At 37.4% G+C, this 27448-nt stretch overlaps 1 protein-coding gene across 2 annotated transcripts in view; it reads left to right on the top strand.

Moving 5' to 3' along the window:
* Window positions 1–27448, top strand: part of LOC150083480 (protein qui-1-like) — a 181443-nt gene that overhangs the window by 143755 nt on the left and 10240 nt on the right. For both annotated transcript variants that reach the window (XM_090378018.1, XM_090378019.1), the window contains 10 exons: window positions 598–801; window positions 1890–2745; window positions 17263–17438; window positions 18030–18123; window positions 18325–18440; window positions 18693–18810; window positions 18948–19205; window positions 19524–19647; window positions 20057–20244; window positions 22311–22654. In XM_090378018.1, the coding sequence (XP_090234144.1) occupies window positions 598–801; window positions 1890–2745; window positions 17263–17438; window positions 18030–18123; window positions 18325–18440; window positions 18693–18810; window positions 18948–19205; window positions 19524–19647; window positions 20057–20244; window positions 22311–22654 (2478 nt within the window). The remainder of the gene's footprint in view (window positions 1–597; window positions 802–1889; window positions 2746–17262; window positions 17439–18029; window positions 18124–18324; window positions 18441–18692; window positions 18811–18947; window positions 19206–19523; window positions 19648–20056; window positions 20245–22310; window positions 22655–27448) is intronic.

Raw genomic sequence — 27448 nt, forward strand, 5'->3', positions numbered from 1 at the left:
CGGAAGTCTCTCCAAGATGTTAGCTGGTTGCTGTAGAGTTTGTAACGCATCAGTAACTTAGGCCATATTCGCTGTAAATTGTGTGTGATCTGTGGAATATTTGTTTGTTGGATGAAAAACCCGAGTTCCAAGGAGATAAAACCGTGCTGCACTCGCATGAGACTAACTCAGCCACGTTGAGAAAAAGACCCATAAGAATTCCTCACATCATTGAGGACATTGGAGCTCAGTTCTTTTCCACCCATGTAGGGAAGGCGGTGATTATACAAACTGTGCTACCCACAAGACCCCAAAATGTTAGCAAATCCAAATCTCGTAATTTGGAGATCAATAATAGTTACAGCTACCGAACGATGTTTGAATCTTCTAAAAGCTGTAATGCTCATCTATTAATAATGCGCAATTAAGATCCATTAAGAGATAAACCTTTCTAAATATTAGGGAATTGGTAATTAACTTAGCTTTCAAGAAAATAACTGACACTGGTCTACCATGCTGTCCTTAGTAATTAAATAAACTCAGTTCTTATTTATTCATGCAAATTTAATATTCTTAAATTTGCATAAATAATAATAATTTAATCTTTTGCGATTCTAGGAAGTGGTCCGCGAATCCCAAAGCCATCTGTGTAACAGTCAGCATCAGCTAAGAGTTCTCGGAGTCTCTCAGTCCCTGGGCAGCGACTGTGGTCCGCTCTTGCAGATCCAGAATTTGATGCTTGGGGATGATGAACGCTTGAGGCATACTCCGATCATCGTTTGCGGAAGGGAAGGGTGTGGTAAATCAACAATACTTGCTCAGGTAAGTCTTTTCCATGAAGTAATAATTTTTGTTGGGTACTGATATTAATACAATAAGTAAAATCTCTTTTGATATACATAATGGATCTATATGCAGGGTCATCAAGAAAATACGTAACAGTTTTGAACCCCTGTGCTTGATGTATTGAGCTGACATTCTGATCACTGTCCATTAGGGACCATTCGCAAATGTTGAAGTTTGCGAACTGTAGCCAGTGTTTCTCCAAAAAGCTCCTCCACGGTAGCTGTGATTTCATCATCCCGTTCTTTAATATTATAAGAATTATTCGTGTACATATTGCCCAACTGGAATCCTCGCAGGAACTGGGAGGAGTATCTCAATCAGATATCGATTGAGACAATTCGATCATTAAAATTAGCCTTCAGAAAACGAAAAATTGCCGTAGGTGGTCTTGTCTTGTTCCATCTTTCTGAAAATGTATCTTAAAGTTCATTCCCATGCCCTGAAGAAAGAATTAAAAGAAAGCAGTCTTCAGGGAGCATTCTGCATCAGCTGTGTCGTCCACATGGAAATAATCCGCCGTGCATTTTTCAAAATGAAAATGACTTCTTGTTTATCATAGAACCCGACTATTCAGACTTTTCAAACTTCGAATTTGTTGATTTTTCTGCAACCATATCTCACTTAACTCTTACTGCACTGTAACAGATTTGCGAATTCAATAAAATCTTTTGACACAAAAAATAAAACATACTGCTCAGTAGTGTACTCTTGTTTACAAGAGTAAACCATGTGTAAACAGAAGTTTCCATCTTGTTTACAGAATACTCCCGCTAGGATGAATCCCTAACCGACAAAAAAACCCAACAAATCTTACATATTCAATGGCAGACTCATCAATGCCAACCCGACACATGAATACAATGAATCTTTTTATTTATAATATGAATTATTTCGCCTTTAATGTATTTTTAGTTAGCGAAGTTATTTGGATTAGTGAAATAGTAGTTAGCTAACTGAATATCATAAAGAAAAAATTACATTTATTAGAGAAATATTCTTTGCTTGATGATTCGTTCCTTGATGTTTTAATTTCGTTCTCTGAATAACTTTTTTTTCTATCGCAGGTTTTCATGTACTGCACAGAGTGGTTGGGCAGTGATGTCGTGAGGATAGCCCGTCACGTGGGGCACAGTCCGTGCTCCACTTTCATCCCCGAACTACTCCGAAACTTGTGTCTTCACATCAGTTTAGTGTTCGGTTTCGAAATCAGTCCCCGTCGCCACAGTTTCGAATTGGGTAAACTAAGCATCTGGTTTCAGGACTTACTGAAACTTGTAGAAACCACGGACAGCGATTTAGTGATTGTTTTGGACAACCTCCACGAACTCAGGTCGCCACCGAACAACCAAGCCGCCATCTTAGGATGGCTGCCTTGGAATTTACCGCCAAATGTACATATCATATGTTCGATTGCAGAAGAGGCCGAAACCATTTTAGGCCTGTTAAAATCCAGGACTTCAACGGGTGATAACTTCGTCTACATTCCTCAGCTCAATCCCACCGCAGCCGTCAGCATGCTACAGTCTAACCTTAAGGACAATAAATACACGCTAACCACCGACCAATGGCAAACCATCAAAGAGCAACTGACTGGAAGGACTGTGTGTTCACTATACATCAAACTGTTGTCGCATCGGGCGATGCGGTGGCCTTCTTGGAGGGAACTGCAGGAAAAAGATGTGCCTACGACCCTCGAAGAATTGGTGGATGCCTATCTTGAAGATGTTGAGGAACACTACGGTGAGGAATGCATTCGAAAAATTGCGTATCTCGCGTTCACAACCTTCGGCTTGCGAGAACCGGAAATAGTGGAACTACTTTCTACGGCAGAATACGAAGGACCACAAAACGAGGTCAGCGACGGTGGTCGCAAATTGGAATTTTCTCCAACTAGTTGGTTCGGAATCAAAATGGATCTCGGTAAGTGCTTTCAAATTTGTTTAAACTTTTATACATAACTGAAGATAATTGCCCGAGTTCTAATGAACACTTAATGACAGTAATGTATAACAATTTTTGTCCAATGACAACAGTAATCCATAAAACATTATATCCAATGAAAATAAAAGTAATTAATGACAGAAACAATAAGTATCCTTTAAATGAAAAGGACTGACTTCAGTAGCAATAAATAGCTCCAAAAATTGTTTACGATATACAGAAACTGAGAAGTGCTTGATTTCCCAGTTTCTCCATGATTGCTGATTAAAACAGATTATGAGAATGAAAATTTTTAACTAACCACTTAAGATTCCTTATTTCAAGAATTTATTTATTAGAATGTGGACAAACCTTGATTTTATCAGAACTTGTCGATTATATGAGGAACATAATCGGAATTTTGTAGGAGCAGAAGATATTTTAACTCAATCATCCACAGAAATTGTTCAAATAGCAGTTTCTTCTAGAAATTCACTGCCTGTTTGATAAAAGAGACTACACACAGAAATACTTATTGCGGTTAAATATCAAGTTAATTTTACTGAATATAATGAACGTTATAAGTTGGTTTATTAATGATCATTACACGGATAAGTTCAGCAGACGAACATTATATGGATAAGCAGACGACAGTTATCCATATAATGGTCGTCTGCTTATCCTGTAGCAACAGATAAAAGGTTAAAGTCAAATAACTTAACTGAAAGCATTACAGAAGGAAGGATTCAGGTAAGAATGTTCTGTTCTTGTTCACACCTTGGATAAATGTAGACATTTCATTACCGTTGAAATTCGAGCTCTCAGAAGACTGCTTAAGTGAACTGCAGTTAATTTGGAGCGCAAAAACAACGCAAATTTTCCCCGAACATGGAAGTTACTTAAAATGTTTGCATAGTCAAGCGTACATCATCGTTGGCTCGCTCTGGGACTTTCCCCCGACCTTAAAGGCGACTAATGGCAAGCATATCTAGAGGAGCACGCTTAGCCAGTCGAAGGTAATCCTAGAGAGAAATACGGGACGTGTTAGCAAGAGTTCTTTCCAAATCCTCTTGTTATTCGGTTCATGTACCGTCGGTAGCTGATGGAGGTTAATTAGTTATTTCAAATTAAAGAAGATAAGTTTTACTCAGCGGAGGGCTCATCGATCTATTTGCATGGGGTGAGTACGTAGAATGGCTCGTAAAATGGCATCCACCCAGATGACTGATCCTATAATTAATATTAACAAAAATCTTTTAATGCAATTTAAACAACAAAGATGAAAAGTGGTATGTGGCTTACTGTACTTTACATCATTATGTGGTCAACAGGGACTCGGCCATGCTCACAGAATTCGCAGTTCTAAAATGAATTATATCGCACTGCAAGTCGCAAATCATTTCTATAATTATGGAACAGCAATACCAATCGTTTTCAAATTTTTAGGACTTATTTAGAATATATTCTACGGGGCTGTAGTAGCAAATATCATTTGAGAAATTTTTTACCGCGCACCAGCAACATCGATAAATTATCTAATTGCTATTCGTGAACACGATTGTTGTAGCATAAAGGCTCCGCGGCCAAAAAAAAAGTTTGAAAAGCCTGGCATAGAAAACAATCAAATATGGCCTAACAAAACAACATTTACTATAGATGAAGAAAATGTTTTCGCAGTCACTTTGACATTAACAAACCGCTTCTGCTCTTAAATTGGAAAATGAACACCCCACAAACGTCGCTGGTGGAACAAACCTCATCTCTGAACTGAGAGCCGAAGGCTCACCCTTCTTAAATATAGTCATTAAGTCAACATCAGGGTCAAGATGACTCGATTCAATCCTAAACAGATCTGTTCATCAAAACCAATCTCCAATTCAGGATTCTATTGTACAATGCCCCTTTGACAACAAGGGCTTAGGATCAAAACGCCTTGCGACAAGACCTTAATGAAGTAGTCTTCGTGACCTAAAACACTTCGTCTGCGAATTGCTCATCCCTTTAAGTCAACCGACTTCTATTTTCCATCATCTATTGCATCAGAGAGATATGAAAGAAGCCCCATGTAACATGAATCATTTTCAAATTAATTATCATACAATGTAATAATTTTGAATGAAGTGCATTATCACCAACTTGGGTTATTTATTTTGCAATCAACGCCCCAAGTTCCAAGACATTATTAATAATTGAATCTTAAGACTCAGTCTCGCTGAAAACCTCTCTCTGGATATTCCATCGCTTTGGAAACCGCAACAGAATTTAAGCGGTTTACGAGCCAACTTTTGCACGGGTTGTCTCAGTTTCTAGGAATGTCGAATTACACCCAACAATCGAGAGGTCTTATCTTTCGCACCCAAAGAAACCCACAACAAAGGAATTCACTACCTCAAATACCCAAGTAAAACGACTAGAAGAAATGTAATCACATTGCTGCAATACGTACTAAACAAAAGATATTCACTTCAAGGCTCAGCCAAGTATAATAAAGTTCTACGAAAAAGACTATGGTCTCCACATGGATGTTATAGAAATTAAAACAAAATATCCCTCATACGTATCCTCCATAATCACCTGCCAGAACAAGAACTTCTGGCTTCCAAGAACCCTAGTAAAGCCGTTTACAGAAAGATCTCCGATTTCTGAAGAATCCTCTGCATAGCAACTGCAATTAACCGTATATAGCGAGTCAGATAATGATAAACAGCAAATCTAAATAAACTAACAAATGCTGACAAATAAATTGCATTTATTACAAAACATTGAGCGAATTTGATTTCGTCGACTTTTAACCGAATCTTGGCTAACGGAAACGAAACAAGTTCGTTTCCGTTAGCCAACAATGCAAAGAATACATTGGGAACCAAAGAGTCAACAAAAAAGGCAGCGAGTTCCAGTTGTTTTCCAATCACTAGTAACCCATAGGAATCGTAATGAGTCAGTCGAAGAATTCTGAATGGCTCTGTTAAAAATGAACTGTCAATATACACTTTTCGGAATAAGTCCATTTACTTTCCTAACCACACGGATGCCCTGCGGGTGACAATGCCCATTTCAAGACATCCAAATGCTATGAGTAATCTAACATCAACTCTGAATGCAACTGGCCTCGCTAAGCAAGCATATTCATCAACACGAGGACCATTTCTAGCCATTGAAATTGTCCTCGAGAAAAAGAAACTGATTCGATAAAACTGATTTCTTTTCTTACTTATAACAAAAGAAAATAAGAAACTGATTCAATAAATTCGCCAAATTGGCATTTATCCAAAATTCTACAAAACAAGGCTGGAGTTCAAATGACACATTTGCCATGAGACCTATAAAAGAAACAGAGCACTCAAAACATCATAGCCAGGCAACTTCTCAATTTCTTTGCAATTAAAAAAAAAAAAAAAAAAAGTTCAGTTTATATGTCTTGCTACACATTTCTCAAAAAGGACACGCAACTGGATCCATCCGATCAATTTAACTTAGAACGTCAACATCCCAAAATATTTCCGCTAATCCCTGTATAGTACAACTTGCTGAAGGAGTTTCAAAAAGTCATCCACCCTGCAATAATCGCCTAGTGCTTCTCTAACCGGTCTTCTTAACTGTATGCATACATTTATAAGCATAGATGTTCATCGACCAATCTTCCGTATTATCTCCTTAGAATAAAGCTGGCCCTAAGCAACAAATCACAGACTATAATAATCTTTATCGATGTGCCCATCGACACCCTATTTTATTTACTAAAACTACTTTAAAATCATTAATCCGGTATTTCGGATTCAGCGGTTTCTTCTGAAAAAAAGGGGAAATTATCCACCTCGTGGCACAAACTTAACTATTAATGTTAAAAGACGCGTCCCGCATGGTGGCATAATGACAACTATCCCACTTTTCCGCAGTTTTTAAGCCATTCCTCTCCTTACACCCTCACTTCAGTTCCTATGGGATGACCTGAAGCTATTTGTCATATCCGATAGATGCATAAGGGCACCGAACTCAACCAAAAAATCTCAGTAAAAATTGATTTTGTCAAATATCTTGCAATTGCTGGCTGCAATTAAACCACAGGAAAAAACTGGACAAATGACCCTCACGAAGAGGCTCTACAAACACAACCTCCACGCATTCATCAATGGGTACAAAAGGTTTCATCCCATACGGACCTTGGCTTAACCTGGAATGGCAACCTCATTTTTCAGGATCATTTCCTTCATACATGAAACAAAACACACGCAGCACCTTGGACAATCTACCAGAAATTAACAGGTTGCCATAACAGGATAAGACCATAATAACATTCCCTTATACACTCCAGCACTAAACTGAACACAATCTTATTCATCAAATCAAAAATAAACTTCCCAGCTTAATAAAGACTTAACATTATCAACAAGTTGTGTTATTGTACCAAATGAAATGAAATAAAAGAATCAAACAGACAATTTCTGTTCCTTGCCCTTCTTGAAAGAAAGATAACCCCTATAAGAAAATAACATGGAGGAACTTGAAGGAATTTCAAATATTAATTTCCACCAGATTGAGAGGGAGAAAACAGAATTCGAAATAATATCGGTAAACTAATTTTAATCTTTGAAGTTTGCGATTCTGAATAACCGAATCACCACTCGAAGTACACTTATCAAAAAACAAGCCTTAGATTCTTCGAAAGAAAACTCTGAAGACCATAGACCTCATCCAAGGACATATGGATGCATATGTCCTTGATTTGATCAAAGCCTCAATGAAGTTAATTAAATAAACAATCAGCTTGATTCCACGATTCAGTCTGCTCCCTGAAATTACTTTCTACAGTCTGGTCAACAATATTTGTCCATCTGTTGTACGCTGATTACGTCATTTTGGTAATGCCTCTATCGATGGAATTATATTTGGAGTTTGATCTAATGTACTGTTATTATTATCAATTATGCATCGTATTTGTTCTGGATCGGGACATAAAATGCATGGTTGTATGACGCTATTTTCAGTCTCATCAATCAAAATATGCCAAGAAGACAGAAGAGGTCACATCAACGTTCTTTTCTTTAGATGTAGTATTGGCTAAAAGTTTCGAGCTTTATTGTGAAACTAATAAAAGCTCTTGGAAGTCCTTTCTTCAAAATATCACAGAAAACTCATGAGAAATGTAAAACAAATTACATTAAGTTTATTAAAAACAGTTTAAGTTAAATTGATTTTATTTCTTAAAACTTTTATAAGAAATAAATGTACAAAATATTTTTAATATTCACAAGTATTGGTGAATATTAAATTTAATTTGAAAATTAAATTTTATCGTGGTATTATGAAAACAGAGGTTTCATCAACATTTCAGGTCTAGTATAAACAGGAGTTATACGATGCATAAAAAAGAAGCCATGTGACGCATTTCATCACATTTATTGAAGCATAAAGGGCCCTGCTGCCTCATTTTAAAATTCATTTTTAATTATATTGTATACACTCTGATGCGCTAGTTTGAGTTATAAGCAAAATAAACTGTTCTGTAGAAGATTACAAGCAACCAAAACTCAAAATCCAAGTGAAAAACCGTAGTCTTTGAGGACATAAATAGCTAGGACAGTACATAATGTCCCATTCTCAAGATATGATGCGGCCATTCAAGATGCCTGATATATTTTAGTGGCAGGTATATACTACATTAGTGGTCGTAAAATCCATGCTCAGCCACTGAAGTAATGTTCAGGATTATGACTGAAGACGAGTGCAAAGAAAAGTCAAGAATTAAAACTCATACATCCATGCCTTGGACAGCAATAAACACTTAATCTAATCAGTTACCATGGTGATAACATCATAAAATAGAAACCCATCCATTCTCCAAGGAAATGGTCGCTTATGTCCAACGACCAATTCATCTTTAGAGTAGTAAACGAGGTAATTTTAATAGGCAACTTCTGTAGAGAAATCATTGAAGTTGACAATAATGGCTGTCTTGCCCCATTATTAAATTAATACGGGGTTTGGTTTAGAATAAAATGTTTCGCATTTTCTTTGTAGGATCAGTACTAAAAGAAAATGTTTATATTCTTATACATTCTCGAAGATCTTTTCTAATGATCACTAATCGGTTGAAAGCTGGTTTTAATTCAAGTCACGACCAAAGTTTCCTTGTCAATATGGCTAGTTCATCAAATAACAAAGTGTTATAGCTTTAAGACTTAAATCTCCCTCTCTCCTGTTTTGTCGCTCTCATCCGAACGCTCCCAGAGTAACTCCAACACAAGTGATTTACTGCAGTTTGCCTTCCCACCCTTTGATGTTGGTTTTATTACCCAAAAGCAATTTTATAGTTCGGAAGCCAGAGAGCATTTCCTTTTTATGACCCAATTGGAATAGAAGTACTTAAAAGAATACGTCCATGACAGAATGAGATATTTATGAGTAATATGAAATATGCAATCTATCAAAGACTAGCTGAAGCTCGTCCAAGAAAGGGACTTGTGGGGGGCGGGGTAACGTTTATTACTTATGGGGTTATTTTTTTTTGTATATCTTCCTTTTGTATTAATATTTTAATTTTTTATTACTTATATCCCCTTTTTTATATGTATATCCCCGTAGTCCAATCCTCCCACTTAGCATCTGACTTGTTTGTTCTCAGAAGATTACCTGACTCGTAGGGGACCTTAATTATTTTAAGTATTTCTCCACAGGATTGGCTGAGTTTCGGAATGACAGACTCCCACACATGAATATAAAATAAAACAATGTTTATTAACATATCATACAAAAACTAGCAATAGCAGTTATTCAAACTATATTTAGCTGGTGACTTGTTATTTCATTAACCTTTATATGTGTAAATATCTTGTTCAAGCTCAATTGTTTCATCATCAGATATTCTACTCTAATACACATTATTATTCATTATGTCATGGTGTCTCTTCATGTTCTTTACAGGGACTTCAATAGGTCGTGTCATACACTTTACATAGATTCTTCTCACTCTTCTTATGAACAGTCTGTATAATAAACCAACAACTACCAGCCAATGAACTGGCTCACAAAAACCTTCAGAGTTCGTGTCTCAATTTGTAAAAAAATTGCATTTTATTCAATTAGACACCCTTTCTGCAATCAGGTTAACAGGAAATATTAATCAATTCAATTTAACATTACCCTTCAGGACCGTTAATCCTCTATACCTTTATATATATCACTTTTAATTAGCCCCTACTCAAATCAGAAATACTCTCCACAAACCAACTCATAATAAATTGAAATTTCAACCTTTAATTTCATATATATTATAAAAACCTTTCTCAACTTTAAACAATTCTCACTTATCTATTATAATCTCTCCTTCCAGCAAGCATTAATATGAGGAGCTTCACTTCAAATTATAGGCTGCGTCCGTCTTAAATACATTACCCGTTTATTCATATATTCATTACTTAAATATACACATTTTTCTCCTAAAGTCCTCTCCTTAATAAATTAAGTACACCTATTTCGGTAAACTCTCTAGGACTTACGTGTTTGGCCTGGAACTTTCCTCCCTGCTCGGCTTCCTTTCGTATCGGTCATTCAGGTACTGGAATGCGGGGGCGCTCATTTGGGGATCTCGGTGATTTATGGTGTCTCCCTAACGGATACTGCGTGGCTGGAATCAATCAGGGTCGTATACTCTTTACCGGTCAGCATTTCTTCTTCCGTGGATAGAGGAGTTGTCTAGTAGGTCAATGGTTCGACCACTCATTCGACTGGCTTTGCCTACATAATTTTCAGGATGTGATTCTTCCTTGCTACGGCTTCCATGCTTACAGGTGAACATTCCTACGGGCTGTCGGGATACGCAGAATTTCTATCATTGCTTCCATCTACCTCAGGGCTGCAGCTATCACCCAAATTAGACTACTGCTCTGCTTTGTATCGTTCTCCAACTCATTCAAATCATTCTCCAGACCGCTTCGAGAACTTCTTCCGACTCCTCCGAAAACTTCTTCCGAATGCCACGAAAGCTTCTCCCTGAATGCCACGAAAACTTCTTCCTAATCTCCCTCTCAAAATTCCCTCCACTTTCTTCCTGGCCAATAGGAGATCTGCGCATCCCTTTTCCTGTGCTCTCATTTGTCTCCTCTCATCTTCCGTGGGCGGGTCTTCTTCCCAACTTCCGTGGCCTAGAATATACGAGAACCATCTAGAACGAGAGGCGGAAGTTCAGGTTAACTGAGAAACGTCACAGCTCTTCCCGTGACCTCACGCGCGCACACCTGGTGACGTCGCCCACCTCTAATGGCGTTTCACCGTGAAATTTCTAAGAGAGCCAACTTAAGTGCTCTTGGCCCTTACTATGGTGCATCTGCCTCTGTCTTAATGGGGATTTGTCACGGTTATTTACTTTTACTGACTCGTCAAAGAATTTCCATACAAACAAACTACAACTAAACAGGGAGTGACTGGAAGGTATTTTTGAATTCCAGAGCTTCTTAACCCATGTTGTTTTTATCAGAAAACCACTATTCGTATTACAGTCAAATTCTCATAATATTTAACAATTTTTATTAATTAATGTAAGGACGGGTCCTTACATAGCATTCCTCTTCCCCTAAAAAATTTATATTCCATATGTAAATTTTTTTCTTTCTTTCTGTCCTCAGACGGATTTTCCTTTATCCCAGATCCACTTAATCGACAGCCAATCTCCTCTAATTGCCTTTTTATATTTTCTAATTACACTTATATACCAGACATTACTTAAACTTATATTAAGCTTCATTAACTACTCCCATCCCATATTTTCGTCGAATACTGCTCCTAGATACATTTGCTGCATCCTGTTTATTTCCTTCAGTTTGTGTGCCTTCTCCTCACTGGAAGCTTCAGTTCTGTAATTTCCTAATCCTTCGATTCCTTTAATTTCTGTTGCTCCATTTAATTTGCGATCCTTCTCATCACAGCCATTCTCTCCCCCTTCATGTGTTTTCTCTCCCGAATGTAAACCGACCCTTTCTCTCGTTTCCAAAATTCCTACGTGTAACACCCTCCCCTTCTCTTGGCACCTTCCCTCATTATTCCTATTTGTTTTGGTGTTCTTATTTAATTTCCATTTGTTTTGTGTAACCAGAACTTTATTATCTGTGCTTGCCTTACACCCTTCTAATTCTTCCCCACTAGCTTCCTTTGGAGTTTCCCCTTTCTCTGGCTCATACTGGGCTCTGACGCCTGCCTTTCGCCTCCTGTCTACCTTTGGACTCGCCTGGGTATTACTGCCGAAGGTAATGCGGCCATTTCTCACATCTATCTTGGCTCTTAACTTCCTTAGGAGGTCCGTGCCTAGTATTGCGTCGTGTCGACGACTGTTTATTCTGTTTGCCACAAAATATGAATGGGCCACCAAGTTATCACACCCCTGTATTCTTACCTTGTCTCTGACAATGTAATCGGTGTGAATTTCTCCAGCACCTACCCCCTCCACAAGAAAATCGCGGCAACATCTTATATCTCCCTTACTCGGCCTTTTGCAGTATTTAATGAGGTAGTCCCACATTAAAATAGACCTCGAGGCTCCTGTGTCCACCAGAAACTTACCTGGTACCCCTCCTAAGCTGCCTCTCACATATAATAGGTCGTTTCTACTGCCCTTAGCACTTACCGCACCTAAAGATATGGCCTTTCCTTTGGCGGTGTTTAAGTGTAATGATGGCCTCCCGCAGCGGGCATGTCTAAAAGATCCATGTCTCTTGACTACGGCATTGTTAATGCGCTCTCGTTCATTCCGATACCCCCCTTGTTTTGCGCAATGCCTTTCCTCCCTGTGCTTGTCCATGTTTCTGGGGTTTTTTACGTGTGGGTACCTGTCTCGTTCCCAATACTCTTCCCTTTCCCAGCTTTCTTTAGCACCCTGTTTCACTTTGCAGTAGCGGGTCCAATGGTCTGAGTTCTGGCACTTATAACACCATTTACGACCGCCGTCCTTGTCTCCCCCCTCGTTTGTTCGTGAAACTATACCCAATCTTTGTTTCACTTCCGTTTGTTGCTGAATTTCTCTAGCATCATTGCTTAAGGAGAGCCTTTCCATCATCCACTCCATCTTTCTTTCGATGCTATTTAAATGTTTAGCTAACCCTTCGATTTCGCTTCCCCACTCCCTCGATTCCTTTTCTGTTTCAGGCTGCTTTCTGTCGGTTATCGCGTTTATCTCCTTTGCCCCCGTATTTTTGCTAAAGTTCTCAAGCCTTTCTTCCTCTAATGAGTGGGTGTACGCGTCTGTTAATGTTTCTGGATTTTTTCTTAGTACTTCTTTTTTAAAATTGTGCCTGAGCCCTGTGATGAACTGCCCAGTTAGTATTTTTTCGAATGCCTGTTTCTCCGATTCCGATGTTTCTGTGTTTAGTTTTAAATTTAGGAGGCGCTGGTGGAATTCGCTTACTGTTTCGCGAGTGGTTTGCGTGTATCCTCCCAACTTTCCTACGCTTGTTAACAAGTCATTCTTTTTCCCAAATATTTTTCTTAATGTCTCAGTGAATCTGTGGAGCGTTACTATTTCTTCTGCCACTGTAGCCTGCCTGTATTTTTCTAATGCCTGTCCTTCTAGTTTAAATTCCCCTATAGTTATGACATCCATATCGCTTAACTCTTCCTTATCCTTAATTAGTTTTAATTTATTAATAAATTTTTCCACTCTTTCACTTGATTCCCCCTTAAATGGTTTCAAATACTTGCTGTATTTGATTTGTCCTGACCCCTTTGCTACCCCGCTTACCATTCTCACCTCCGGTTTTTCTTGGCCTTCATGTTCGTCACTGTGGCCCCAAAAATTTTCGCAGTCCTCGCCGCGTTTCCTACCCTTTCTTGGCATTTTTATTTTATATCTATTAATCTCTAGCTATCAACCTTAACTAATTAATATGTCTGCCGATTAATCTTTCTAGAATTCTTTAACTATATTAGATAATCTAATTCAATTTACCATTAACATTTACCTGCTTGATCAATAATCAATTAGTAAAATTTCAACACCCAATAATTATAAAACTTATTAATTTTTACCTATCTATCCTTGAGGTTTCCCTGTCCGGTCTCACTAATTAATTCAATTGTACATAAATAATAATTTCCAGTTCAACGCTAAATCAATACTTGTCTCTAAAATCCACCGTTATTTACCTGTTCCATCTAAAATTCATTCAACAATAATCAACTCAGTAATACATATATAATTCTAACTTACGCTTTCTGGCTCGCCAGCTGAATTTTTTCTATCAGTTTCAGCAACTGGATTACATATATATACATGTATATCTATTTTCCTGTCGTTCTGAACTCAGCCTTCCGTTGTGCAGAATTATCCTGGCTGGCTCGCCAATTGTGGGGGGCGGGGTAACGTTTATTACTTATGGGGTTATTTTTTTTTGTATATCTTCCTTTTGTATTAATATTTTAATTTTTTATTACTTATATCCCCTTTTTTATATGTATATCCCCGTAGTCCAATCCTCCCACTTAGCATCTGACTTGTTTGTTCTCAGAAGATTACCTGACTCGTAGGGGACCTTAATTATTTTAAGTATTTCTCCACAGGATTGGCTGAGTTTCGGAATGACAGACTCCCACACATGAATATAAAATAAAACAATGTTTATTAACATATCATACAAAAACTAGCAATAGCAGTTATTCAAACTATATTTAGCTGGTGACTTGTTATTTCATTAACCCTTTATATGTGTAAATATCTTGTTCAAGCTCAATTGTTTCATCATCAGATATTCTACTCTAATACACATTATTATTCATTATGTCATGGTGTCTCTTCATGTTCTTTACAGGGACTTCAATAGGTCGTGTCATACACTTTACATAGATTCTTCTCACTCTTCTTATGAACAGTCTGTATAATAAACCAACAACTACCAGCCAATGAACTGGCTCACAAAAACCTTCAGAGTTCGTGTCTCAATTTGTAAAAAAAATTGCATTTTATTCAATTAGACACCCTTTCTGCAATCAGGTTAACAGGAAATATTAATCAATTCAATTTAACATTACCCTTCAGGACCGTTAATCCTCTATACCTTTATATATATCACTTTTAATTAGCCCCTACTCAAATCAGAAATACTCTCCACAAACCAACTCATAATAAATTGAAATTTCAACCTTTAATTTCATATATATTATAAAAACCTTTCTCAACTTTAAACAATTCTCACTTATCTATTATAATCTCTCCTTCCAGCAAGCATTAATATGAGGAGCTTCACTTCAAATTATAGGCTGCGTCCGTCTTAAATACATTACCCGTTTATTCATATATTCATTACTTAAATATACACATTTTTCTCCTAAAGTCCTCTCCTTAATAAATTAAGTACACCTATTTCGGTAAACTCTCTAGGACTTACGTGTTTGGCCTGGAACTTTCCTCCCTGCTCGGCTTCCTTTCGTATCGGTCATTCAGGTACTGGAATGCGGGGGCGCTCATTTGGGGATCTCGGTGATTTATGGTGTCTCCCTAACGGATACTGCGTGGCTGGAATCAATCAGGGTCGTATACTCTTTACCGGTCAGCATTTCTTCTTCCGTGGATAGAGGAGTTGTCTAGTAGGTCAATGGTTCGACCACTCATTCGACTGGCTTTGCCTACATAATTTTCAGGATGTGATTCTTCCTTGCTACGGCTTCCATGCTTACAGGTGAACATTCCTACGGGCTGTCGGGATACGCAGAATTTCTATCATTGCTTCCATCTACCTCAGGGCTGCAGCTATCACCCAAATTAGACTACTGCTCTGCTTTGTATCGTTCTCCAACTCATTCAAATCATTCTCCAGACCGCTTCGAGAACTTCTTCCGACTCCTCCGAAAACTTCTTCCGAATGCCACGAAAGCTTCTCCCTGAATGCCACGAAAACTTCTTCCTAATCTCCCTCTCAAAATTCCCTCCACTTTCTTCCTGGCCAATAGGAGATCTGCGCATCCCTTTTCCTGTGCTCTCATTTGTCTCCTCTCATCTTCCGTGGGCGGGTCTTCTTCCCAACTTCCGTGGCCTAGAATATACGAGAACCATCTAGAACGAGAGGCGGAAGTTCAGGTTAACTGAGAAACGTCACAGCTCTTCCCGTGACCTCACGCGCGCACACCTGGTGACGTCGCCCACCTCTAATGGCGTTTCACCGTGAAATTTCTAAGAGAGCCAACTTAAGTGCTCTTGGCCCTTACTATGGTGCATCTGCCTCTGTCTTAATGGGGATTTGTCACGGTTATTTACTTTTACTGACTCGTCAAAGAATTTCCATACAAACAAACTACAACTAAACAGGGAGTGACTGGAAGGTATTTTTGAATTCCAGAGCTTCTTAACCCATGTTGTTTTTATCAGAAAACCACTATTCGTATTACAGTCAAATTCTCATAATATTTAACAATTTTTATTAATTAATGTAAGGACGGGTCCTTACAGACTATTGAATACCCATTGATATGATGGTAAATATTCGAAGGAACTGCTTAGGAATTTAAATATACAAGACCGAATTTAAGAGGTCAGTGTCAGTTTTCAGGAGTTTTTTTAACCAATCTAGTTCATAAAAATGATTTCAATTTATTTTTACACAATTCGTAATATGCGCTAAGTGTATCTAGGTCTCCAGTGCAAATTCCTCTTTTCAATCGGGGGAGGGGGGGACTTCCACTGCAGTTCGCATGTACCGGTAGGGGGGGCCAAGGAACATAAAACCGCCCTTGAGTGTAACGCAAGCCTCTTTTGTCCTACCTTACCATCAATTCCTATACCACAGCCACCTAGCTTCCCTCGTACAGCAAAACTGCTATATACAGCATTAGAAACAATAAGTCCGATCCTTTTCAAAATTTAAGGCCCACTTGGAATATCTCTCTGGATCGATGTATATATTACATAACCCATTTTTTCCATCTCCTCTGAGAAGAAATACCATATAAATCTCTCCTCACGGGTACTCATTACTTGCATAACATGTTGAACTTTTAAATAGGCACATCTTGAGACCAGTTGCAGAATTTTTTAATCCCCGAGGTACTTTATTTGAAAAATGAACGCGTCTGAAATGTAATGCAATCTTTGGCATTGGATGAAACTTGTTTAATTCCCATATCACTACTGAATTTGTCTTATTTAGTGATGTAATTCCAGTGAATATTAGTGCATCTACTACCACATGTGGCCTAGGATTCTCCTTACCACTCACAGTGATCATTATTCGCAAGCACCAGGTTTGGTTACGACTATCCAGTATTACAAACTGATTCCTTTGACCACATCGACCTAACTTTCAAAAAAGCAATCTTCATAAATCGTGGTAAATCCAAACTTATTTGAGAGAACTCACTGTTTGTAGCTGAATAACTCATCACCAACCGAAAATTCCTCCGAAAGCCAACAGCGAGGTTCGAACTTCGAAGATATTACGTCATCACTAATGCGTAAGATGAATCTATTTCTTAGAAGATACAAAAGCTAAATTTATATTTTGAAACCTTGTTTTCTTTTTTTTCTTTTTCATATTCAAACAGATATCCTGATGAAGTCGTATTACGTGGACAAAAGACCATACCTTCACTGGAGCCATCGTTCAATCTCAAACGCCATAAAGAACAGATACATTTCATTACCTCAAGATGCCCGATTGTGTCATTCGGAACTAGCAAATGCTTTCCACTTGGGCTTTCTTATGGAGAAAGACGAAACGGTAAATATAAATATTCTCTCTCTTTCCCAAAACTTTTTTATTGGTAAATTCTCAAAAGGTTACATTATAACGCCACGGTTCATCTTCATTTAACCCGAAATAAACTATTAATTATCCTCGTAAGATATGTAGAGTATATACAAAGAGCTCGGGATGATAATCCAATCAATGGTGCTTCACTGATTCTTTAATCGCCAGACTAATGAACCAATCTATTGCGAAGCTGTGACAGAGTAAATTGAGAAAGAAATACAACCAATCAGCAGCAGGACCATTAACTGGCAGTATTTGATTAGGTACCTAATCGTACACTACATTTTCCAAGGTGCTCGTGAGATTTAAGCCACACGAATTCATTGGGTTGTTGATTTACTCTTCCGAATAGCATCCGCAGTTATCAATCTCATTCTGGATATAACTGAATGGCGTTATTTGAAAGAGAAACAATGAGATGAACTGAGGATTTCTACCATTGCAGATTCTTGTTCCAAATTCTATAACCTACAAATATTAGGACTAATTGTTGATCTCATTTGACTATTTCGAAACCTATAACATGCACAACAGCTAATTTAAATGTGTCTTCAACAGGGTTCTCTTGAAGATCCCAAATCCAAACGAAGAGACGAATGGGGAGACATGCTGAGGGAAATTGATGAACTCTGGTACCACCTGCTGTCTTGTGGTTAGTACTTATGTTCCATACTTAGTGTCCCAAATACTTTATACACCCAAAAAGAACTTGTTCCATAAGAGTACCACACTTAACTGAAGATTTATTGATCATAAATCCATATATTGTATATTAACTGACTGGAACACCATGTAGTATGTAGGATAAACTCACGTGAACTCTCTCTCTCTCTCTCTTCTATTTTATTACCAGGCGATCATGAAAAACTGAAGCAGGACGCTGTATGTAATTACGATTTTCTCCTTGCTGCTGCTAGGGGCGCTTCGGTCAGCTACATTCGCAGTGTACTGGAATTAATACGATGTCAAGTAGGTTTTTCATATTTCTTTTGGGCGATATTTTTGAGTTTAAAACATTCTTGGTTATATTAATGGCTATTTTATATTAAATACATTTAAAATTAACGAATTCAAATTCTTAAAAAGCTAAATAAGTAATACCATTTTTGATTTAATCAAGAAAATTTCTTTTAAATAACTAATAAATGCTGTTCATAACCGACCATCCAAAATAGTTTCACAGGATGCTATATCTTGTCTTTATTTCGTTATATTTTTGAGCTGCTAGATTGGGACGTGGAGTTATTATACAACATGACTAAGCAATCTGTTGATGTACTCAGCCAAGACTGCAAGCAACTGGCCACGGAACTCATCAGTTGGCTTAAGCCTTTTGTAGGTAAGTCAAAATACTGACCGGCAAATAGTTACAGCTGCCCTAGCTTGAAATCCAATTTCGGATGGATTAACCATTGTATCTATGAATAATACCGAAGTTTTTCCAATATTTAATTCCTTCGCTGGAATCTTTTCCAGATGATTCTTCCAAGGTGCTAGAACAGCTAGTTCAGAGTGCCCTCCAGTGGTGTAATAACCAAGGCGTTCCGCTATTAATTCCTCAAACAAGCTGGCTTTCGTTGAATATGCCTCCTCAAGTGACAGTCATGATGTGTCCCAATTCCATCACTCATATGGTTACAGCACCAGATAACCAGCATGTCATGTGCAGCACCAGTAACAACGTGATTGAGATGTATCATCTACCTTCCAGGCAACAAGTGAGGATATTTGCAGGTAAATTCATGGTGTTGTATTCTGTTGAAAAAATACATTAAATTGGTATAGAAGAGAGGTGTATTAACTCGTAAAATTGCATCGGTACAGTATTTAGGACTTAGCACAGATATAGGTATTCCTTTTAAAATAATGGAATTATTTTCTCCAGAAGAAGATGGATGTATGGTTTTAGTCATCGGAATTCTTAAACACACGGATTTAGATCTTTATTTTGTCAGGCCAATATTATCATATGTAAAAGTAGATGACCTGTCTATTATTTGTTTTTCTGTGCATAAACTCGCAATTTATTTGGTATGCCCTGTCTTTGCCTAGGCCACAAGGAGACTATTACTTCTCTACACATTACCACCACTGGGAGATGGTTGGTTAGCGCATCAGAAGATACTGACGTGATTATCTGGGAGGTTGGAACCGGCAACATGAAACACAGATTAAGGTGAGTGAATTTAACAAATACTTGTTAAATTTCACAATAAAATTTCTTCTTTTAAAATTCAGTTGTTTCCCAAAGGCCCGTTTTTTATTTTATTTATTTTTTGTCATATTCTGTATCATTTTTCATGGCGAAAAGGTCTCTTCATTTGGCTAAAAAAACAACTTTTGCAACAAACAAAATCCTCTGTTTCAGTTTCCAAATAATAATCCTAATTAACTATTTCACTATTAGAGATAAATTGTTCATAAACAAATACGAGGACATGTTTAAAATGGCTCTCTTAATTCCAAAATAACTCTTATCCAACATAACCACAACACATTGTTATCTTGTTAAAACTATATCAAGAAAATCAGCCAAGTATTTATTATATAAAACCTTACACGCATACATTCTCTCTGTCTTTTAGCCACCACATTGCTGGAGTTCTCTGCGTAACTACCACCCATTCTGAAAGTTTGGTTGTCAGCGGATCTGAAGTTGGAGTCATCGTAATTTCTCAACTGGATAGCGGACATGTAATTCAAAAACTCGAAAATCATCGAGGTATGGTAACCAGCGTTGCAGTGAACAGTGGGGACGACATCTTTGCAACAGGTATGTATATAAAACAGATGTGCTGTGTATATGACGCTTTTTGGTTTTCCTTTAATGAAAGAGGGTTCAAATAACCAAGAAGGGATTGCAATTAATGGTTTATGTGCGGATAGCCTTAAGGCATCGTCATTAGAGCTATGGGTACAAATTAGGAGTAAGTAGTTTATCTACGTATCTTCGATCGAATATACAACGAAGTCCTTCGTAAGCTTCTCCAGAAATTCAATATAATGCAGTGCCTTTTTCCATTGAAGACGATAAACTATGAAGATCAACCACCCTTACTTGGATAGCTAGTTTACTTCAGATTAATTTTCAGTCCCCTCCTCCACGATATAAAGTATCTTTGCACGAAGCTTCCATTTTCCAGTAACAAAAATTGTAATCTCCAGTTGTGGTATATTTTTATATCAATCCGCTATTTTGAAACAAGATGGCCACCATCCAACAGTTAACCATCAACGATAGTAGAAATCCAATCAGTTCATACAAAAAATACTTCAGCTGGGAACAGATCTTAGAGTTTATACGAAGGCTGTTCAATAAAGAATGATCCTAATTTTTCATGAACTACTGCTCGCTATTTCTAGCTGAACTGCAGAATTTGAGACCAAACCTAGCTACATCCCACAACAACTGCTCAGTTGACTCATGCGCACGGTGTGACCTTGGTGATCCGTCAAGTTTATGCCTGTTCTATTTCGTTTAGAATGTTTAAAGATGGGCGTGATTCAATCACAAAAATCATGACCATTCCTTACTGAACAGCCCTTGTATTATTAGGAAAACTTGAACAGAGTTCCACGAGTTTAAAAAAAGAGCTGTAAATTACCTTATTAAAGTATCAGATCTCATCTTGCTCTACTGCTAGGAAACCAGCGTGGTTTTTTGTCATTTCTTTCTATTATTTTTTTTTTTCTTTCTAGTAGTTTTGGTTGTCAGCGAGCTAATTAAAATACGTGATGTAATTACTTTAAATACAGGCTGTTTCTTTATCTTTTTTTTCCCTACTAAGTGAAAAGAATACGCTGTTACATCTTTTATTCTTTCCCACACGTAGTTCTCGGTTGTCGTGGCAACAATCGCGTGCTGGAGAGAATGATTAATGATACATTTGAAATTCAGCGTTGGTTCCCAGAGAGAAGAAGTTGGTACCGAACTGCGATTACAATTTTTCCAATGTAACTGTTCAAAGTAAGACTATTGGAATATAGACGCGATTATCCGAATCACCATCATTCGTCTTTCCCAGAAAAAAAACTCGAATATAAAAAAAAAAACGAAAGAAAGAAATTTATACACTGAGTGGGTAGTTAACTAGGCACACTGCCTTAATACTGCGTAGGAATTCCATTCACCAGAGGACGGGCAAGATGCGGTTAACATTCAAATATCCACACTGCTCAGAAGGTAGTGAACCCACCTGATCGATGTTAACAAATTTGGGAGTAGTATAGAAGTGCGCAGGAAACATTGGTGGTACCAACAGCACCGAATGAGTCGTGGTAAGATGCTTACACAATTCCGAAAAGGTATGATTGTTGATTACGGGAGTATAAGGATCTTTAGGGATGACGGAATGATCCTGAAATGGGTGATGACGTCAGCGGACCGGTCTATAGGAGTTTGAATGGGCTTGTTTTCACGAAATACAGTACCTGTAGCTCACAAGCCCTAAATAACACCAAACAAAGCCAAATGTCATCTGACGAGGTCTATTGGAGTAATGAGTGTAAGGTCTGAGAAGATCCCGTTTAGGTTTTAGAATCTGCAAAGAAGTCTACAGAAAATTCTTTATCAATTCTATGGAATTGGACTTTTCTTCTTCCAGAACGATAATGCTTGGTCATCCTGATTTGAGTCCCAAAAGAGAACACCTTTGATTCGAGCAAGAATCCTGTCACTCGAGAAACCATATGGATGAATTTCTGTACATGTAATCCAAAAAACAAGATGGGCGTTGCTGTTCATCATGCGGTATTAAAAATTTTGGGTTACATTTAAAAACAACAAATAATGTAAAATAGCATAAATAAGCGACTGATCTGTGTCCTGTTGTTTTCCAGCCTCAACGGATCGCACAGTATGTGTCTGGAGTTTGGAAGATTTCAGCCTTCTTAATACCATCGCTCTCGGAACTCCAATATCTTTCATGGACATCTCCTCTGACAGTACTTTCCTTTTGCTGGTCTGTTCGGATAACACAATACACGTCCGATCCCTCACTACGGGATCAGACGTCCACTGTCTGCAAGGTCATTCGGGACAAGTGACGAGCATTTGTTTCGCCCGTGATGATTGTCGATGTGTGATCGGTACGACTGACGGGAAATGTTACGTATTCGATATACACTCGGCAAAATTGATCCAGACGTTAGCCGGACACTCAGATCCTATAACAGATGTTCAGGTGAGTAACCAAAATACAAGGTATTGTTCAGAAAATTGATTCATAGGTGTTTATTTTGAAATGATTTTAAATTCCTAAATTGGTTATGATACGTTTACATTTATGTGGCTAAATGTATCTTTCACGTCAAATATTCATCAAGGTCTAATATTTGACCTTGGTGAATATTTGACTGAAACCAAGGTCGTTCAAGGTCAAATATTTGACCTTGAATGACCTTTTGTGATTTTTTTGGTTAAGTTAACAAAAAATTATCTTCATTGTGCCTGCTCGTACTTATTTGCTTTTTGTAAACAATTCTTGCTACAATTACATTTCGGATAACTGTAATAACTGCAAAAATATCCCACGAAACAATTAAATATTTCCTACCAGCATGCAATTGTACAATAAATGTTTATACAATTTCTCTACCTTAGATTTTCATTATTTTGTGTTTATCTTTCTACCCCTAACTTTTTGTGATGTGTATATAATGGGCAATAAAATGACATTTTTCGGTACGCAATGCTTTCAATGAACAGTATCTTCTATAATTCCGGGTTAGTTGCATCTCTAATTAAAAGCCATTATCAAAGTAATTTCGATTTTCTCCTCTGGAGTGTACATAGCATGAAGATGGTATCACAACGCAAACTGTCTCATTACGGTAACAGGCCCAAACACAATGGGCTCTCCGACAGCGGGTAGTCGCTATGAGAACGCAGCTGCCACTGACATTAGAAAACTTCTAATGTTTACATCTTTATATTTATGGTAATAACTTGTTTCAAAACCGAACAAAAGATAGCATTATCGCGAGATAAAGTAACTTCTCTTCATTTCTGGATCTATGCAAGAATAAATGCTTCGAAGAAAAGAATTTAAAAGAAAACTTTAGTTAATTTGCGTATAATTAAATTCTATTTCTGCATTTTGAATACTACACAAGTCAATTTAATCTATATTTTTTCTGTTTCACCTAAAATTAGTAGCCCATTTCTCCTTTGCCTCAGTAAGCCATCAGTGCATCCTGATTTGCTAGTTCCTGAAGTATTGCATTACTGATAATTCTTATATATTCAGTTTGTAGAGTATTTTAGGGCAACAGCCTCAAGCTACGTGGTAGAATGACTAGCGTATAGGTTAGTGCAATTGCATCAGTTTAATTCGTAGCCATCTATCAAAGTAGTTAAGTTAGCATCGTTTTAATTATATCTCATATTTAGTACCTTCACAACGAGTTGCCATGGTATTGCGCTACCTCCAATAAGCAACACTTCACAAGTGGAAAAGACTAATGTTACTTATTCTCTATACTACTGCACATCAGGTGACTCTCATATTGTGGAGTTATACTTCATAACTGGGTTGTCACTATTGCAACAACCGGAATACCTGCCCACCAACGGATGAGAAGCCAATACGCTTCGAAACCGTCTAAGTGGTGGTATCCGCCGAGAATAAGTAACTGTCTAACTAGCTATGAATTAAACTGATGAAAATGCACTAACCTATACGCTAGATATTCAGCTTGTTTAATAAGAAATGGGTGTTTTAATGTGCCTTAATCTTGAAAAATCTGTTGTTCTGACATCTGAAAATTAGTGCTTACTTATAAAGAACTTATTTTTAATCGATTAAATAAAAGAATTGTCGGTTATTTGTAACGAACAGCCCGAGAAAAAAAAGAAGTGCATAAATAAACATTAGCTGATTTCTCAGCCTAATGTTTATTTACCTATTACCGAAACAGCTTTTTTTTTTTTTTTTTTTTTTTTTAAAAACATTGCACAATAAATAAAAACATCAAGAGCAACGCAGAAATCTTTTTAACGTTTTTCACATATTTAACATTTGCCTTTTCCGGTGACAGTCAGAGAGAAAATAAGGGAACTATTAACACAAATGTTTTTAAAATCTGGAACACGTAACTTGCGCCCAGATTGTATGAAAAAGTAAATGATTTAAAAGAAAAATGCGTTAAATTCACATTTATGCAAACGAAATATTAAAATCGAAAAATGTAATGCGAATTCCGTTTCTCTCAGGAAATATTAGCGAGATCTTGAACAAAAAACATCTGACAGAAGCGCAAAGTAATTTTCTCTAGTAAAAAAAAAAATAATAAATATACACTAAGAATAAAAATTCGCTAATGTCATATGTGAAAGTATAATATGTTGCAAAATTAGTAAAGTCAATATGAATATGCTAATGTTGAAACGTAAATATTTAGTTAGGCAAAACAATTTTTTTTTTTGTTTAAATATTGCTTTTTAAATATCAAAATCAGTGTGATTAGTCGGTAGATAAATGTCATGTACGTAATTAAAATGTTGAATAAAACTTATCGATCATACTACAAAAAAAACTGTTAATATGCAATAGTGCAGGAGATTTGCGATTTGATTATTTGCCATCATGGCGGATGCGCAAAACGTGGAAATTCTCTGTTGAATTGCGCAGGCCTTAGAATAACGGTTTGTTCGTTGTACAATATAAAAGCAAGATAGAGAGGAAGACATTTTTAAAGAGATTTTTAGATAGAGGAAGCGATATTTGTAATGTGTTTATGCCAAGAGAGATTAGAAGTCAGGATGATCCCTAATACAGATATCTAATCTTGTCTAAAAATTGATGTCATCGAAGATGGGCAGAGGATTCTTTTTACAATACATAACACAGGACTGAGTTTTTGAAAGACAGAAATTAGCTGAGTTGCCTCATTGGAACTGGCAATGGATATTCGAAATGTTGAAGCTGTTTGTGCAGAGTAACAAACTGGAAGGTAGAATGCAAGCCACTATCACCAGCAAAAACTATGGATAGGATTTCCAGCCAGTGGAAGAAGGTCATTAATATTAGTAGTGGCAAAGATGCAAGAAAACTAGCTTATAAACCATCAGCAAAAAAAATTCCACATCATCTGTGGGAAGGCTTTTTCTGAAGGTGTTGTTCTTCCTAAAATTACAAGACAAAGAGTGGGAGAAAGCGTTAAACTTTTGGAACACCAGCATTTGAGTATGAGCCATCTACATCACCGGCAGCAGAGTGAACTGGATACCCAAATGCCAAAAAAAAAAAAAAAAAAAAGTCAGCAATATGTGAGATGAAAGCTTGTTTAGAAGACCTTTATGCTAAACACTATCAAAATCCTTAGAATTTAAGGGAAACTGAGTTTCACCAAACTATTCCATTGAATTGGTCAACGGGGATAACACAAGACAAAATAGCATCGGTGTATCGACAATAATGGAATCATATTGGCGATCATTCATGAGAAGGAAGATCTCTAAGACAATTTAGGAGTTGGTAGTTAATGGATTTCTCTACTACTTTAGAAATAGAAGTAATTGCAATGGGGCGATAATTGGATGAGAGGGATATCACCATTTTTAGTAACTGGCTGGATATGAGCAAATTTCCCAGCAAAAGTAGCAGTGGAACAAGGAAGTGTAAAAAGACGACACAGGTTTGAATAGAAGTGGAGAAATACCATCAGGAGCTGGAGCTTTCTTAGCATCAACACTGTTCAGAATTCTTCTGAAGAAAGACCACAAGAGGCATTGGGTGGGGTGTACTGAGAATGGTGATTTTTGTTTTTTTTTTTGATTTGGTAGTTGTTGGCGCATCGGCTTCTGTGGCCATATTGCACCTCCCAAGGTTTTTGCAGTACTTTGATCCAAGCCCGAGGCGGGAATCGAACCCGCGACCTTTGGGTTGCCGGGCAGGTACTTTACCCACTCGGCTAGACTGAGAATGGTAGGTGGCAGTTTACCAAGGTTGTCAAATACAGGAGTCATAAGAAAGGTAGGATGCAAGCAGGTCAGCTTTATCTTTAGCTGAGAAGGCAATAGAAATATTAGGTTTTCACAGAGGTGGAAGTATAAATGGGCAAAAGCCAATAGTTTTGGCAAGCGACCAAAGTACTCGAGGTTTAGATAAAGGAGGAGATTTTAAGGTGGTGTGTGGAATAAAATGTATTTAATCCTTACAAGCATAATTTCAGTGATATGATTTGAGCGAACATTGACATCAGAAGATTTAAAACAGTAATCCAACCAAGAAAAAGATAGAAATATCCCAGATTATCCCATTTCGCAATCTTGTAATGTCAAACAAGAGGTTGAGAATTGCCACGACAGAAAGGCCCCATTCGAAAAGAGATCATCACCAAATTGTGATCTGAAGTGCCTAGAGGACAACTCACCTCTACTGTGTACAGTACTTTGAAGGATTGTTCATGAGAAAGAGATGAAGAGTGTTGGATGTGCGGTTAAGATTGTATGATATTCTGGTAGCAAAATGAACAATATGTGCGGGGTCATCAGCATCTCGGACAGCTGGGCCCGTGAGTAGAAAACTGAAGCCAACTGGAGTTGTAAACAATAATAGCGTCAAGGATAATTACTTCGCTGTTAGGAAAGTTGGATTGGTGAAGTCGAGTTTCAAAAATTAAAATAAAATATACACTACTGATTCCCTCCAGTCACTAACTGGCAGATTAGAAGCAGCGAGATTATACACTTGCTGATCTGGATTCCTCCTAGAGAGACAGAGATATCAATAGGTTCGGTCCGATGGACTATGTAGCAGCGAATCTGAGAACACCGTTTTAGATTTGTTAAATTCGAGATTATGATGTAGTTCTCGAGGTTGCCAGCAGTATCTCCATCTATTTTAAACAAGTCAATTATGCAATGACCATGCTGAAAAGACGGTCAATATACAGTAATTATAAAATATGGGGCTTAATTTAATATTAAAAGAACTTGGAAAAACTTGAATAAAATTATAATAACAGTAGGATTA

The sequence above is a fragment of the Mastigoproctus giganteus genome, chromosome 7 (genome assembly GCF_048544385.1).
Source record: "Mastigoproctus giganteus isolate SK-2022 chromosome 7, ASM4854438v1, whole genome shotgun sequence".
Taxonomy (NCBI): Eukaryota; Metazoa; Arthropoda; class Arachnida; order Uropygi; family Thelyphonidae; genus Mastigoproctus; species Mastigoproctus giganteus.